Genomic DNA, 15,196 nt, shown 5'->3' on the forward strand with positions numbered 1-15,196 from the left:
GGCTTTGCCTAGTGGGGCTTCTCTTGGGATCTAATTCTTTCCTTTCATGGAGTTTCTCCACATTAACTTCTCTCAGGTTAGCAAAGTGGTGGCCTCTGCTCCACTTGAAAAAAACTCCAGATTCCCAGGAGGGGGAAGGCCCTGTCCCCTGTGCAGAGCGGGCTTCTGAGGCAGGTGCTGCCTAGGAGCGGGGTCCAGGGGCGCTGTCCCTGAGAACGGAACGTGTAATGAGGAATCCCGGGAAGGGGTCAAACGCTGGGCTTCCCATGTCCGTGTCTGTGCTCCGTCTGACATTGCTGACCAGGAGCAGAGCGGTAACGATTGCTCTCCTAACTTCTGAAATCTTGCCAGGATTAGTCTTGAAAATGCTGGGTTGCAGCTTTTCCGACCCAAGGCAGCGTTTCTGAAAACCACTCCTGACCCCGGCATTGATCTGTGCCTCCCCTCCTCTGGCCTCTGTGCACGTGCTTTATGAGGGTGTCTCAGGCCCCAGCAGCCAGAGCTGCTCTGTCAGGCAGGCCATGCCTCCCTCAGCTCCTGGCGGCCCGGGAGAAAAAGGGCCTCCTCACTGCCTTCAAACAGCAGTAGGTTGTGTGACCGCCGCTGCAGAGCCGATGGGCTTCCCGTGTAGCCATCCCATCGCCGCCTTGTCTCTGAGACTCAGCCCTTTCCCAGGCTTTTCATTTCCCCCTCGGATACTTTCTCAAGCACAGAGGCTGTGTTTATTTATATTCAGAGTCCTCTCTGGTGTCTAGTTCTGGGAGGGAGGTGAGGTAGGTATTGGCCCCATTTTACAGAAAAAGAAACAGACATTATATAATTTACTTGCCAGGGAGGCACCACACCTCTAGCTTTCTTGCTTTGAGTCAAAAGCCCGATGGGGCTGCGTGACCCATTGGAAAGCTGGTCCCATGCTGACAGGACAGAGCTGGGTACCCTGCCAGCCCTGGTCCTCCTCACAGGGGGCCACCTGCCTTCTATAGTGAAGACAGTTTGGAGTCTAGGATTCAAGCTGGATAAATGAGCTTTAGCAATGACACTTTTTAAATTCATGGATCAAGCTACAAATATGAGCCACAAAAAACCTTTTTGGAGAAAAGAAGAGTGACTTTGAAAGAGAAAGATGTAGATCAGGAATATGAACCAGCTCCAGAAAGATCAGTGTAGGGAAGACCTGATGTTGGTCTGTTTCTTCCCTCATTCAGCCAGCAAATGTTTATTAGCTTCTACTCTGAGTAAGGAAATGTGTGGGGCCAGGAAGGGACATATTGAGTAGGGGCTCAGCTCTCAGAAATCTGAGTCTCCCAGAGGAAGAAAAACGTACAGCAATGCAGGCTACAGGGCAATGCAGGTATTATTGGTAAATAGGATGGGGTGGGAGGCTGATCAGGGAATTCCTCCCCGGGGCAGGAAACAGAAAGTGCTTTGTAAAGTCAGTGGCAGCTGAATTAATGACGACACATGGCTGACACCTATCAAGAGGCCCCTGTGTACATTTTACCTATTGACTCATTTCATCCTTACAACTCTGTGAGCCTTTCACTCGTGAGGACATTACAGAGAGGTAAAGCAAGTTGCCTGATGTTACTCAGCCAGCTGGTGGTGGAGTCTGCTCTCAGCCGCAGTACTGGAGTCTCAAGGCTAGTGACAGAGGTGTGGGGGTGGGGATTCCAGGTGGGGAGCCAGTGTGAGAGCAGGTCTTGGTCTGGGGTCAGTGCCCACGTGTCCCATTACCCACTGGTCCAGGACAGTGTCCTTCGTGAGCCTCATGGGACCTGTGGAGAGATGCAGTGCTGGAGGTTGGGGTGTAGGTGCCGAGGGGATGTCTCCATGGTTGGTGAGTGACGTCAGTACTGTCCTCAGTGACGTCAACTCTGTGGTCCACCCTCTGATGTCAGACACACTGTGGGCTTTTGCTGAAAGGTACCAGCAGGTTCTTTTCTAGTTCTTTATGGCACGAACTGTGATAAGCTTTAATAAAAAAGGATATTTAAAGCAGTAAAGCGAAGAATTTTTTTTTTAACACTAAAGATGATAGTAGTGAGATATGGAAAGTACTATAAATGTCAAGAATTTTTAGCACTGTAGTTAAGCGACACTCTTCTTAGAGTGTTAAAAATGGGACTGGAATTCTGAAAAGCAGCCAAAATAATGAAGAGCATGAATATAATGATTTATAAAGAGTAATGCGACTTTTGAGTAGGGGGCAGAAGGAGGCATAAATAACCCCTATAACTATATGAAGGCTAGAGCTGTTCAGGAATTAAATAGTCTGGAAAGTTGAACCATTTTAATTAGTGAAACTGCTTTGATATGAAAATGCAAATCACTTGAATATGTTCAAGTTTGGGCTCATTGTCATCTGAGACCTACGTTACTGGAACTGAGATAGAAACCCCTGGAAACCGTCCTTAACGGGAGGCTCCCAAGCCACATGTCACCAGATGTCTTCCCAGCACCCAACTTCCTCTCCATAATTTCCAACATTTCAGTGGCTTCTCTCATCCTATCCTCCACTGAAGGCTGGAGGTCCCAGTCAGAAGGGGCTTGCGGGAGGGGGAGGAATGCCGTCACTATGGAACCCCAGAGGCTGGAGTATGAGCTGCAGAGCTTGCAGTGGCTGTGGCCCCGCCTCCCTCTGCAGCAGTGCTGTGTGGCCCTGCCTCCCCCCTGCAGCAGTGCTATGTGTGTGCTAAAGCTTTGCCAGCACAAGTAGGACAGTCTCCCAACAGACACCAGGAGTTTTAGGAGAGCAGGTGGAGCCCTTAGATGTCCTATTACCATCCTGGTGAGTTATGCCGTCACTTGTTTGATGCAATGGAAGGAGATGACTTTTTCTGTCTTTTATTTAAAAATATTTTTATTGATTCCAGAGAAGGGAAAGGGAGGGAGGAATAGAAACATCAATGAGAGAGAATCACTGGTCAGTAGGAGATGCCTTTTTCAACGCTTCCCTTTGCCAAGTCCTGGGCATGGGGGCTCCTGATAAACCTAAATTCTTGTCACATTCTCTGCATCATGTTCCTTATCCAGGCTTTGGCATAAAAGCCTAACATCTCATGCCTGTGCTGAAGGTTATCTGCTGGACAAGTATGTGAGCCACCGAGGGGACTAGTGCGTGCTCAGGGCTGTCTTCAGGCTTCAGTCAGTCATAGAACCGGACCCACCACTCCCCACCCGCCTTCTTCCCTTCAACACACACTTGCGAGGTTTGAGGTAAAGTGCTCTGGAGGGCCCCTGTGACCGTCTGCTTTCTGGTTTCAGATCCCACTCAGGATGCTTCCAGGATGGCAGCTGGCAGGAACCTTCTGGATGGTCCCCCACGAGTGCTCCAGCCCTTCCTGACGAGCAGAGCCACGGTGGCGGGGGTGCCGCCAAGCCTGCCCCTGCCAGTGAGGAACACCATGCTGGCTGCGGCCCTCTTCCCTGAGTTCCTGAAGGAACTGGCTGCCTTGGCCCAGGAGCACTCCGTTCTCTGCTACAAGATCCTGGGCGACTTTGAGGACTCCTATTGTTAGTTTTTTTTTGTTTTTGTTTTTTTTTTAATGGAGGTTCTTATTTTTTAAGGTTTTAGTGTCTTGACTGAATGTTAAATGCAAAGCTGCTTACAAAGATTTCTACTTTGATGTTTCCTGACAATACTTGATTTATGGGGAGGGGACCTTCTGGGCACCTCCTCTCTCTCTCGCTGGGCCTTCCCACCCTGCGCCATACAGAATGTAAGTCTCATAAGCTGGCTGCTCCTTGGGCGGGTTTTCTTTGCTCAGTTCTCCCTAAAATATTTTGGTTGTTATTCTCTCATCCCTTTGAGTTGACTCTTCTTACAGCGTAGAGCACACCAAGCGAATATTGGGGTTCAGTGACTCCTGGAAGCACCCCTTGTCAGGTCGGCTCTTCAATGGCACATGAAGAAAGCACACCCATTCCTGTGGCCTTCTGCATTTTTGGCTTCCATTTTATCAAAGGGAAGAATAAAAATGGAGCCTCCATCACGTAAGCACGTTATAATCTGTCCCTAAGCATTTTATGTCCAAGACTCGCTTTCTGCTCAACACAGATTGCTTATGGTGCAGGCAAATCCATTGGTCTTGGCTGTCTGCTGGGAGGCTGATGCAGTTGAAGAGAATTTGGGAAATGTTCCTGCTGCTGGAGAGATGATTTGGTGTGTCACCTAACACTGAAAGTAGCCTTATCTTAGTCAGATTTGCACAAAGTGAAATATACCTATGCAAACTGTTTCTTTGGTTTTTAGGATTTTGCTCAGAAGAAAGCATGCTATCATATATAAGACAGCCATCATTATTTTTTAAAGTGTTTTATGAAAACCAGATTAATTTGTGAAGCCATTTCATAGTAGGGTTTGTGGGGTTTTTTTGGTGCTTGTGTTTTGATGTGTGTGTGGAATATGGAGGGAAAAAGATAAATGCAGCCTATAGAATCATTGCTAATTATTTAAATGTTGCTTGCTTTTCCTAATGTGTTGCACTTTGTAGAGAACCAGGAACTGTACACCTGCTTTGGGGGTTGGGATGCAAATGCAAACAGGTCGCAGGGAGCCCTGCAAAGCCAAGTGCCTGCCAGTGACTCACTGCACTCGGAATCACCGCCTCCTGAAAAATGGGGCTCATTGGAAGACCCCAGTGTGATGTGTTAGTGCCTTTCTGCTGCTTTTCAGCTTGCACCAAGAGGCATAATTATAAGAGAAGCCATAGTCTCCTTCAATCATCACTAAGAGTGAGAAACACACAAGATAAGTGTGGGCTAAAAATGAGACCCTAAACAACGGGTATTGATGGATATTCAATTCTCCTCCTATTTGGGGCAGGTGAGAAGCACTTACAAGGATGAGCCTCCTGTGTGGAGGGAACTTGGAAACCCCAGGTCTCTGTCTCTGTGGTGTCACTGCTGAACCTCGGGGGTGGGGGGTGGAGGAGAAGAGTAGCAGGCAGCCACAGGTCTGGTGGCTGTGCCTCAGGAGCACTGGTTTGGTTTTAACCAGCCTCTGGGTCAGGAGGGGAGTGGAAGAAGCAATTGTATCTGAGGCCCTGCAGAGCAGCGGCCACCTTTTGTGTTCTAGGGACCTTGACACAGCCACTGAGACTGGCTTTTAGGGGCCAACCTTGTAGTGTTTCCGAGTCTAAGCAAGCAACCAAAGACACCAATTCATTGAACGTTTCTAACTTCAAATTTGTCTGGTTTGAAAAATGGCTTGCCCAGCTATGGTGCAGCAGTTAGAACCCACGAGGCCCAGCAGACTGGCATGTAGTGGGCTTCCTGGCGCCTGCTTGCATTTGCACAACCAGGTCTCCACTGGAAAAGGGAGGGAAAGAGCAGGAGGAGGGAAGGTAAGCTTTAAGTTATTAGCCTCTCCCTTTGTTTTGCACAAGTATTTGTCTCCCAGTTTGGACTTCCCAGGTACATAAAATGTGGAAGTTACATCTGGAAACTCTTCAAGCTTTTAGGTTTTGTTTACATGTATCTCCATTATCTGGTGATGGTGTGGGTTCTTGGTATTTATTAAATAGGTTCTGAAGTAGACTTACTTTACAGGAGACAGAGATGACCAGTGTCTGGGGTGAGAGGCAGGAAAAGAAACTCCAGTGGTTGGGTGCTGTTAGCAAATTCACATTAACCTGTTTGACATCAGAAACTGGTTCATGTTTCTGAATCCACTGCAGAGTATTGTGTCCAGGGTTTTACACCGTTAATTCAGAAAATTGACCCGGAAATACATTCTGGAAAACCAGAAAACCCATTTGGTTGAGTGAAACAGCCAGGTGGGTTAGTAATGTGGTTTACAGATGGTGTGCATGTGCCAGGGGAAAACTGAAGAACTGAGGCTGTAAGTAGAAGAGCATATCCTAGGGGCTGGAGGAATGAACATTGGTCTAGGTTGATATGAAGATACTGTGCAGGAAGTGGGTGAGGCTGGGAAAAGTTCTGGTAATGAAGTAAAATATTCTAGTCACATAGAAATATTTTCTGTAATAAGTTTTGGGGAAAAATTAGATATCTGGCATGCTCTAAAACATGGCCCAAGAGTTGAGATACTTTTCCATCTGGACAGACTGGCACGTCCAACACTGTGCTACTTGTGGAAGAAGAGGGCAGAGCCTTGTGGGAAGCCCCTGGCTGGTGTCATGGTGTCCTGGGCCAACGGAGGCCAGTCAGGGGTTCCTGGAACATCAGAGCATTAACCTCCACTCATAAGTAGGGTCTGAGGTTCAGTTCAGGTGAAGTGAGTTTTGTGGTATATGATAGGAAGGAGCTATTTAAAATTGAATTTTTCAAAAGGGCCAAGGAAATGTTCTTAAATTTTTAAACAAAGAAATTTTGAGTTTAGCTCGAATACAATTTGGGGGGAGGGAGCAAATGACAATTTATTAGCCATTAAGTTGTCAGCCATGATGCTGGAGTAACCAGTTAGCGGTGGGATTTTCTTTATCAATGGATTCTTTCTTCTCCTGGTATTGAGGGGAATTATAAAACTGCCCCCTTTCTCTTAGTATTACAGAGGTGGGCAAAAGTAGTTTTATTGTATATTGTCATACAAATAATAACTGAAGAATAAACTCCGTTTCATGTACTCACAACTGTAAACCCACTTTTGCCCACCCTGTGCTTTGGAAAATGCTTTGCTGTTTTGGGGTTGGCACTGCGTCTGTCACCTGCAGAGAGGAGGCATTCAGTCATCTAGGGCCCTCAGAACACCTCTTCCATAGCAAGTGGCTTTCCTGTGGTAACGTGGTAGTCAGGAGGGCGTCCCATGAGGAACAGAATCTGGAAGCATAGTATGTGTTTGCAATGCATTCTGAATCGGATCACTGTGTCTAGGTTGCTTTCATGAGGAAGGACTGCCCCAGCAGGGGTGAGGCATGCCACTGGTGTGATGTTAAATGTCCACAGCTTCCCCTCCAGTTCTCATTTAAGGGCAGTTTGATTTAATTGCTAATTACCTGCCCTGTGTTTACTGAACTGGCAGGCATGCTTGCTATTTTTATGAAACAGCTTACTGTAGGAAGGCTATTATTGAATGTGCCACTTCCAGTCCTTGGCCCAAGCCAGTGTAATTCGTGGCTTGCTGCAAATCTCAGCTGGCTTTGCAGTACTGGCTCTTCCTGGAAACAGCGGTCCTCTGGTCGCTGATGCCACATCAGCTTTAAGTCGCTAAGTAGATATTCTCAGGCCCCTTCCTGCTGCTGCTATCATTCTATACATCACACAACATGAATTTCCCACCAAATAACAGCTTAAAACAGAACACTGTCAAGCCAGTTTATACTCCATCCTTAAATTACATCATTGAGGAAATACTTGAAAGAGAATGGAGTCGGCTTTTTATTTTTTGTTTGAATGACCATCATAAACCTAATGCCTTTTTTTTTTAATAAAGAGGGCCTGGGAGACGAAGTGTTGTTTTCAGGATAATTTTGCCTCAGTAAATCCTCTCCACGTCCCAGCATTTATTGGGCCATTACTTGTTCTGCGGACAGATTATCCAGGCAGCTCATTAACTGGATAAACGGGCTTTAGTGAAAGATTTTCGGTGAGGTCCGGTAGGGAAAACACAGGCATGCGGTGGGAAGATGCCTTCAGTTCTTCGGCCTCTGCACTTGGGATCTGAAGTGAATAGTGATTTTAGGTGGGGACTGACCCTTCCTGACCTGCTGGGTCATTGAATTTTGTTCGTTTTACATGTGAGCTGACCTAACTCGCTGTCACTCACACAAGCAGCAAGGCTGCTCGCAGGTCCTGCCAGCAAGAGTTCAGCATGTCCTACAGGCACCTTTGAGGGCACTTAGGTGTCCTATGTCATTGCAGAGCCTGGCAAGAGTGATGGAAGCTCTTAGGCCAGATTATAAATTTCCTGGAGCTGACACTGCAGAAGTCTGTGCTGCTTAGCGCATCAGCGGACTTTTCACTGGCACAAGTCTACACAAGGCCCACCTATAACTAGCCCCCTTTTGCCCTGGAGACATTTTGAGAGAGGGAATTTGGTATTGACGATGTTACTTAATTGATTTCTGCTAAGTTGTTTGACGAAGGCAGGCAGTGAGATTGGATTTCAGTCAGATGCTTTGCATCTCACAATCGGGGGTCAGCTCTCTTCTTAAACAATCCCCGGGCGCATTTGTCTCCAATCTGCTGAAGAAGCATGGCAGCCGTTTCCACACTGCTTCTGTAATGAGGAACATGGCCTTTCAGAGAGATTTAGTGTTTTTTCCCAAAGAGTCACCTTGCAGAATCCTTGAAATGATACAGCTAAATGCAAGAAATGAAAAAAATACAACAAATTGTGGGTGGTGGCCATAACCTGTATATTGAATTAACTAGCTAACTCAAAGCCCCAAGAGGATGTTACTTTCAAAACATTTCATGGCCTTCTTACAATCTTATTGTAAAGATTAGCAATAATTACAAAAAAGATGGGTGGTGTGTGAAGCTCAGGTAACGCATCCTTGGCATAAATAATGATCGACTTGTTTTTTTCCTGGGCTACTTACACCTTGACAGGTAGGAACAGTTCACCTTGAGGCACAGGCCTGCAGTCAGGAAGCTCCTTCCTAGACCAAGAGATCCAGAGTTTACAAGCTGAGTAAGTGGGCACCAACTTCTCATGCAAAGGTGGCCCCACAAAAAATTTCGTTTTATAAATTAATGACTTTTACTAAGTACTTATTCTGTGCCAGGGAGCATGGTGAGTCCTGAGGCTGACATTCCTCCCCTCCCACCATAACCAACCAAGCAACCTCCTCAAGCAACACAGCACATGGCCTGCACCTGGCCAGGCTGACCTGACCTGGGGGGCAGCCTGTTTTCTGGCGCATTCCCCTCCCAGCTTACAGGTGTGCGATTCCAATGACAGATGGCAGTGGCTTCACCTGTGGCACCAACTCATACATTTTAATGAGATTTGCCCCTAAATAGCAGACAGACTAAATCACACTCTTGCAAAGTCATACTGTATTTAAAACTGTATTCACTGAGGTCTATTGGGAGCAGAGCCAGATTTCGTGGATTTCTTAGGGTACTACGTGAACATATCTTCTGAATATCTAGTCAGGTTCTTACAGGAAGTAAGATATCTGAGCTGTGGTATGATTTTTCTTTTTCTCATAAGCAGTTATAACCACACAATAGTCTGATTTTTAGGATTTCAGCAGTGGGATTCCAGGACCACAGTCAGCTTGGTGAAGCTCGAGTGAGTTGAAGACGGCATGTTTCTCTGAGAACGGTCAGTCCATAGTACAGTGTACACTTGATGTAAGAGTTTAAACCAGCCCTTGATTTCCAATGGTTTGAAAAGCTCCTCCAGTGCATTCTGTCAAGTTTGATGACTAAGAAGCCAGGCTTTGCAAAATAATGATCCTGCCAGATTCCAACCTCACAATGTCCTTACCTGTTTGAAATTAATTCTGAGACTTGTGGGGAGAGAGAGAGAATGGACTTGCCTTTCTCTCTGGAAAAGAGGTTCAATGGTGATACTTTACTTTTAGGCCCAGTGGTTGTCAGTATTGGGACAGAATGGGGGACACATAGCTTCTTGGGGGGTATAACATATTCTAATTCTAAATTAGCCAGAGGATCGCTTTTCCCATTACCTGCTTAGGAAGTCCTGCGTCTGCGACCATCACTGCTAACTGGTGATGGGGAAGGTCTTTTCTCCGCCGCCATGGGAGCACCATTCATGCCTGAAATGTTTATACTTTTCTTTGTAGGCTAAAGAATTCAGGGTAAAGTAGGGCTTCCAAAATGTTTCCTCTCTCATGTATGTCACAATTTGACATGTGCTTTTAAAAACCACCACTTACAAAACAGGCCTTTAAGCATGGTGAGTCAGAGGTAAAAAGGCATTAAATGGGCAAAGGGGCGCCCAGTGCGACGGACAGAAAGAGTATTACTGTCTTGAGAACAGCGGCAAAGGCACCCGACTTCACGGAGATGCTGTAATGGCACCACAATTACCATTAAAGGTCAAAATTTTGATTTGCCAGTTTATAATCTTATTCTTTCCGGGCAAAACAGATCAACTTAATGTTACAACTTATTATTTCTCTTTTTTATCTCTCTTGGCCTGAGGGGGCAGGGGAATTGTCAACTGCACAATCTTTAAAATGTTAATTTTTAATGTGATATATCAATACATATTTTATTCATTAAATTTATTTGAAAACTTCTGTTGTCTATTTTACCAAAAAGAAAAAATCCATTTATTCTCAGAGTATGCCCTCCTAGGGCGTTGATTGAATGGGCACCACTTCTACTCAGTGGATGGGTGACCGACATCCTCCTCTCCTGCCCTCAGGAGACAAATCTAAACACACTGTCAATGGATTTATCTTGCTGTCTTCCTCTTTCCTCTTCATCAACCTCTTTTTAGGTCTAAAATACGGCACCCAGATTCTGGTCTCTTTCAATCACTGCTGGCCCTTAGGATGTGCTCAGAAATATTTGCTGAAATAACTGCATAATGAACTTTTTCTTAGGTAACAGTATCAGAAACAGCATGTTTCATTTAGCTCAGAATTATTAAGCACTAGAATGTGCTTAATTAACCACCTTTGCAGCTATGATGGAGCCATTTTGATGTCAGTGATGCGAACAGGTAAGGCTGCTGGCCTGTGGAGGTGGCACCCAGGGATTGGGGGATGCCGGCGCGTCAAGCTCGCTCGCGGACGTTGGGTTCCGAGGCTCTGGCTCTGTGTCGTGGCTCCATTCTCTCCCTCAGGCAGACGGAGTGAAGTACCTCATGATGACAGCTGCCTCTCCAGCATCTCCTTTATCACAGTGGGGTCTGCTCGATTGAGAGTCGCTTTTCGGACCAAGCCAATCAGTTTATTTATAGCTCTGGGGTTTCCCTTCTTCAGATCCATTACCTTTCAAGACAGAAATTGTTTTAGAGGAGAAAATATAGACTCATACCTAAACATCTTAAACTAAGGTTTGTATTTACTGAAATTTAAATTGTTTCTTTTTGTATGAGAGAAGGAAGGGGCTGTGTGAAGATCTGAGGTGTTTTCTAGGCTCTTGTTGGAGATCCTGCCACTCTGCCTCCCACTGGCAGGGACAGAGGACTGTGTGGGCCTCCAGTGGAGGTCAGCAGCACTGACATACAGGTCTCCTTTTCCCTGGAAGGTTTAAACTCCTGTTTACTAGAAAACAAAGCCACGGAATGGTGACTCTCCCCGAGCATGTGGATGGGGGCAGGGAGGGGTACTGCACCGTGGTGCCAGGTCCACCGGCTCCTCTCCTGCTCTGCAGGCCTGATGGGCAATAAAACCTGTGAGTATCTCCACTCAGTGCTGTGGAATGAGTCTGAAACTAAAAGTGTAACTTTATAGGTCTCTACAGCTGAGGCAGGAGGACAGAGGTTCCCAGTGTAGGCTCATTTCCTTGTCAAGAGCACTTTCCAGAGCTGAATGCCCTTGGCAAGCTGATGGGTAGGTGGCTGTTATTCTGAAAGAAATACTAATTATCTCCCCCCCCACCCCAGCTGAAAAATATCTCTAGACAATATTAGACTTGGGGAGGGAGGGATGCTACTCATTGTAGCTTTTCTATTTTCCATGCTCAGAACACAAAATGACTTGGTTTTCAGCTCTGCTTCTGTTAAGGATTTCCTCCATAATTTACAAATATTTTTTTTTTGCATTTCTTCCCACCTGTTAATGGCATGAAGTTAACGTGTTTCTGCCTCATGAAGCAGGGCAGACACAGCATGTTCAGAAGCCACATGCCTGGGAGGGCCGTGTACCCAGGAGCTCAAAACTTGGGTAGTGAGTCTGAGATCTACCCTTCCAACTGAAATGCCATGAAATTAAATTGCAGGGTAGATCTTCCTTTTCCCTGGGAAAAAGCTGTATTTCTCTAATATTCACCTGCTTTCATCCCTTGACCTTATCCTTTAGCTCATCCCTTGAGCTAAAAGCTGACATAAATACTTAGGGAATTACTGTTGAACTACATCAGCCATTATTAGGAAGCACCTCTGGGTTGATGTTACAAGGAGCTGTGGACAGGCTCTTGGCTGTGTCCTCAGACTGGCCCCTCCCTTCAGCTGCTCGTAAAGATCCTCCTCACCCTATAGGTGGTAATTACCACTTGAGGATGTTTCTCCATCGTAGCCTGGCAGAGCTCTTCCAGGGCCTCTTGATCCTGCATCAGTTCAAGCCTCTTTTCTGAAACAATCTGTGCTGGAGTCTTCCCTCCACTCCTCCACAGCTCCTCAAACACCTGCAGGCAGAAGTGGGGAGAGAAGTCAGCAAGCAGATGCAATGAATTCCAGCTGCGAGTGTGGCCCACACGGTTACCTGCTTCTGACACATCTGGGAGGAAGCTGCTCTGTGGCGGATGTGGACACACCTGGAGCCTTCCCATGCTGAGCTGCTCCCATGGAGCAGAGCAGGAGGCCACACTGCAGAGACAGGTACTCCCTACCAGCTGACTCAGCCACCAGCAGGGAGGGGTTAGAGGAGGTGTGAGATGGTTACATATAGGCTCCTGCTGACAGGAGCAGGAGGGCCAGCCCAGCTGTCTCCTGTCCATTGAATTAACTGAAATCTGTGTGGTGAAGGATGGGGCTTCAAAGGAGGTAGGAGTTAACCATTGCTCTTAGATGAGGTTCAGAAAACCCAGCCTGCTTAGAGAAAATGGCCCCATAATGAAGATACAAATGAAAAATAACTAAAAACAGAAATCATAATCCACAGGGACCTGGCCCCAAATCTGGCTGGGATGATCAATAGTTAATGTTTGTATTTTTCTACTTATCAAAATTGGAAATTAAAAACAAACAAACATTTCCTGGGGCAGTTTTCCTCATTCCTCTCATTTTTCTAGTGAGAGCTGGAAGGGGTGGTGTCCTGTGTGTCTCATATGGCACCTCTTAATCTTGGCCTGTAGTTAGCATTGACCACACCTAAGACCACTTGGGCCAAGGACGAACCATCCTCCCGGAAAAATAGCTGGTCAGTAATTAGCCCATAGGACTTGGGTCAAGAGGCAGAGTAGGTAACAGCTGTGCTTGCCTTCTCCCATGCTCACATCAAAATTACAACCAAATTCTAGAACAGTTATCACTGAAAACCACCTGAGGACAAGCTACACAGAAGTCCTGTAAAGAGGCTGCGTGGAGAATGGTAGGAGGGTGGGAAGGTGGAATGGGCAGGTCCCCCTATCCATGGTGTGGAGATTAAAAATCAGGAAGATTATCTCTTCTACAGAGGCCCCCCTGAGGAGCAAGGGGTCTCATCCCAGGGCACCAGTACTGGAAAGAGAAGTCCCCACAACATCTGGCTATGAAAAACCAGCAGAGATTGCATGAGAGTGAGATGGAAGGCTGTTGGAGTACCCGCATTCCTCTTTCGAGGATCCTCGAACAGACTCATTTGCTTCCCAAATCACTTGCTTTGGGCTCTAGCACAGCGGCAGCAGCTTGAAAAGCACCAGGGACACAAGGTGAGGAGTTAAACTGATTGGCTTCGGGGCTGGTGCAGCTCTCTTTGGAGACAGAAGTGCTGGTAGTAGCCGCTGCTCCTTTGTTGAGCCCTTCTCCCATCCTGCCAGCCTGGTACAGGTGGGTGCCAAATCTGAGCTCTCCATCAAACTGGCTAACACCATTTCACCCTGCCCTGGTGTTATATCCTCCCCACCAACTTGCTTGCCCGACCTGAGCCACGTCTAGTGGTTCCTCCACACAAGTGGCCTGCCTTAGCTTATGCTATGGACTTTCCTAAAATACCTCAAAGGTCCACAAAACCCAAACAAGCAGAATCCAGCCTGGCATTCTCTGTACCTCTTGCTAAGTGGCTCCAAGCCTGGCACAAGTGACAACCAGTCTCAACTTGCATTGTAACTCCTGTCAAGTGGCCCCAAGCCTGGTATAGGCCATGGCCAGCCTTGGCTTGGGACATAGCCTCAACTAAGCAGACACAAGCCCTATCCAAGTGGTGGCTGGCCTCAGCACACACGGTGGTGCCCACCAAAGGGCTCAAGCCTGCACAGTGGCAGCCAGGCTGGGTTGCAGCAGAGCATCCAAGCCCAGCACAAGCGGCCAACCACAGGTCACTTTGTAGCCCCAAGCCTGGCACAAGCATTGGCTGACCTTGGCCTGCACCAGAGCCCCTTCCAAGAGGTTCCAGAACCAACACACCCAGTGGTTAACTTCAGACCACATGAAAGCACCACAAATGACACCCTTGAAAGGCAAGCCTGGTTGGTACCAGAACTCAGCTAAAGCAACTTCTACTCCATGGAGTCAACATCCACACAGTAGTCTCCAAACAGCCAAAGCAATCTTGAGAAAGAACAAAGTTGGAGGTATGACATTACCTGACTTTAGGTATGGTGGTCAAGGCAGTGTGGTACTGGTATGGGGACAGATGTGTGGATTAATGGGGCAGAGTGGAGAGCCTAGATGTAAGCCCATATCTATATCATCAACTGACCTAACAGGAGGCAGGGCTGTACAGAGGAGTAAAGACAGTCTCTTAGGTGGATGCTGTGTTGAGAAAGCTGAACAGATACTTGCAGGAAAGTGAGGCTGGACCACATTCTTACTCTATATACAGGAATGAACTCAGAATGGACTGGGACTTGGGTGTAAAACCGGAGACCATGGAACTCCTATAGAAAACCACAGGCAGTAAATCCTTTGACATTAAACAATATTTTTTTTTATAGGTATGTCTTCTCAGGCAAGGAAAACAAAAAGAAAGAGAAATAAATGGGACTATATAAACTGGAACTACAAACTAAAAAGCTTGTGTGTAGAGGAAGCCATCAACAGAATGAGGGAACAAGCTACTGAATAATAAGACATTTGCCAACTCATATACACAGACAACAGTATAGTGATTACCAGAGGGAAAGGGGAATAAATGGTGATGGAAGGAGATCTGACTTGGGGTGAACATACAATATACAGATGGTGTACTATAGAACTGTGTACCTGAAATATGTATAATTTTATTAACCAACGTAGGGGTGTCGAACTCAATCAGAGAAGGGGCCAAAATCTAAAATCCAGCCTAAATTGCGGGCCGAATGGTTTACTGAACAGTCATAAACTGTCATTGTGATGGAAACGCAGCGGAGTGCAGTGATGACAGCGCGGTGCGGGCCACATTGCAAGGCCTGGCGGGATGGATTTGGCCCGCGGGCCTTGTGTTTGACACATGTGAAGAGGCCTGGTGCA

At 46.7% G+C, this 15,196-nt stretch overlaps 2 protein-coding genes across 11 annotated transcripts in view; one reads left to right on the plus strand and one right to left on the minus strand.

The window, feature by feature from the left end:
• The window catches only part of FHIP1A (FHF complex subunit HOOK interacting protein 1A), a 202,420-nt gene extending 192,246 nt beyond the window's left edge, over positions 1-10,174 (plus strand). For all 8 annotated transcript variants that reach the window (XM_045576427.1, XM_045576426.1, XM_036424770.2 and 5 more), the window contains one exon: positions 3,265-10,174. In XM_045576427.1, the coding sequence (XP_045432383.1) occupies positions 3,265-3,518 (254 nt within the window). In that variant the 3' untranslated portion in view covers positions 3,519-10,174. The remainder of the gene's footprint in view (positions 1-3,264) is intronic.
• Positions 8,948-15,196, minus strand: part of GATB (glutamyl-tRNA amidotransferase subunit B) — a 78,163-nt gene continuing 71,914 nt past the window's right edge. For all 3 annotated transcript variants that reach the window (XM_036424787.2, XM_036424786.2, XM_036424784.2), the window contains 2 exons: positions 12,100-12,234; positions 8,948-10,877 (listed from right to left, as the gene is read on the minus strand). In XM_036424787.2, the coding sequence (XP_036280680.1) occupies positions 10,749-10,877; positions 12,100-12,234 (264 nt within the window). In that variant the 3' untranslated portion in view covers positions 8,948-10,748. The remainder of the gene's footprint in view (positions 10,878-12,099; positions 12,235-15,196) is intronic.

This window comes from Pipistrellus kuhlii, unplaced genomic scaffold (genome assembly GCF_014108245.1).
Source record: "Pipistrellus kuhlii isolate mPipKuh1 unplaced genomic scaffold, mPipKuh1.p scaffold_m20_p_8, whole genome shotgun sequence".
In the NCBI taxonomy this organism is placed as follows: Eukaryota; Metazoa; Chordata; class Mammalia; order Chiroptera; family Vespertilionidae; genus Pipistrellus; species Pipistrellus kuhlii.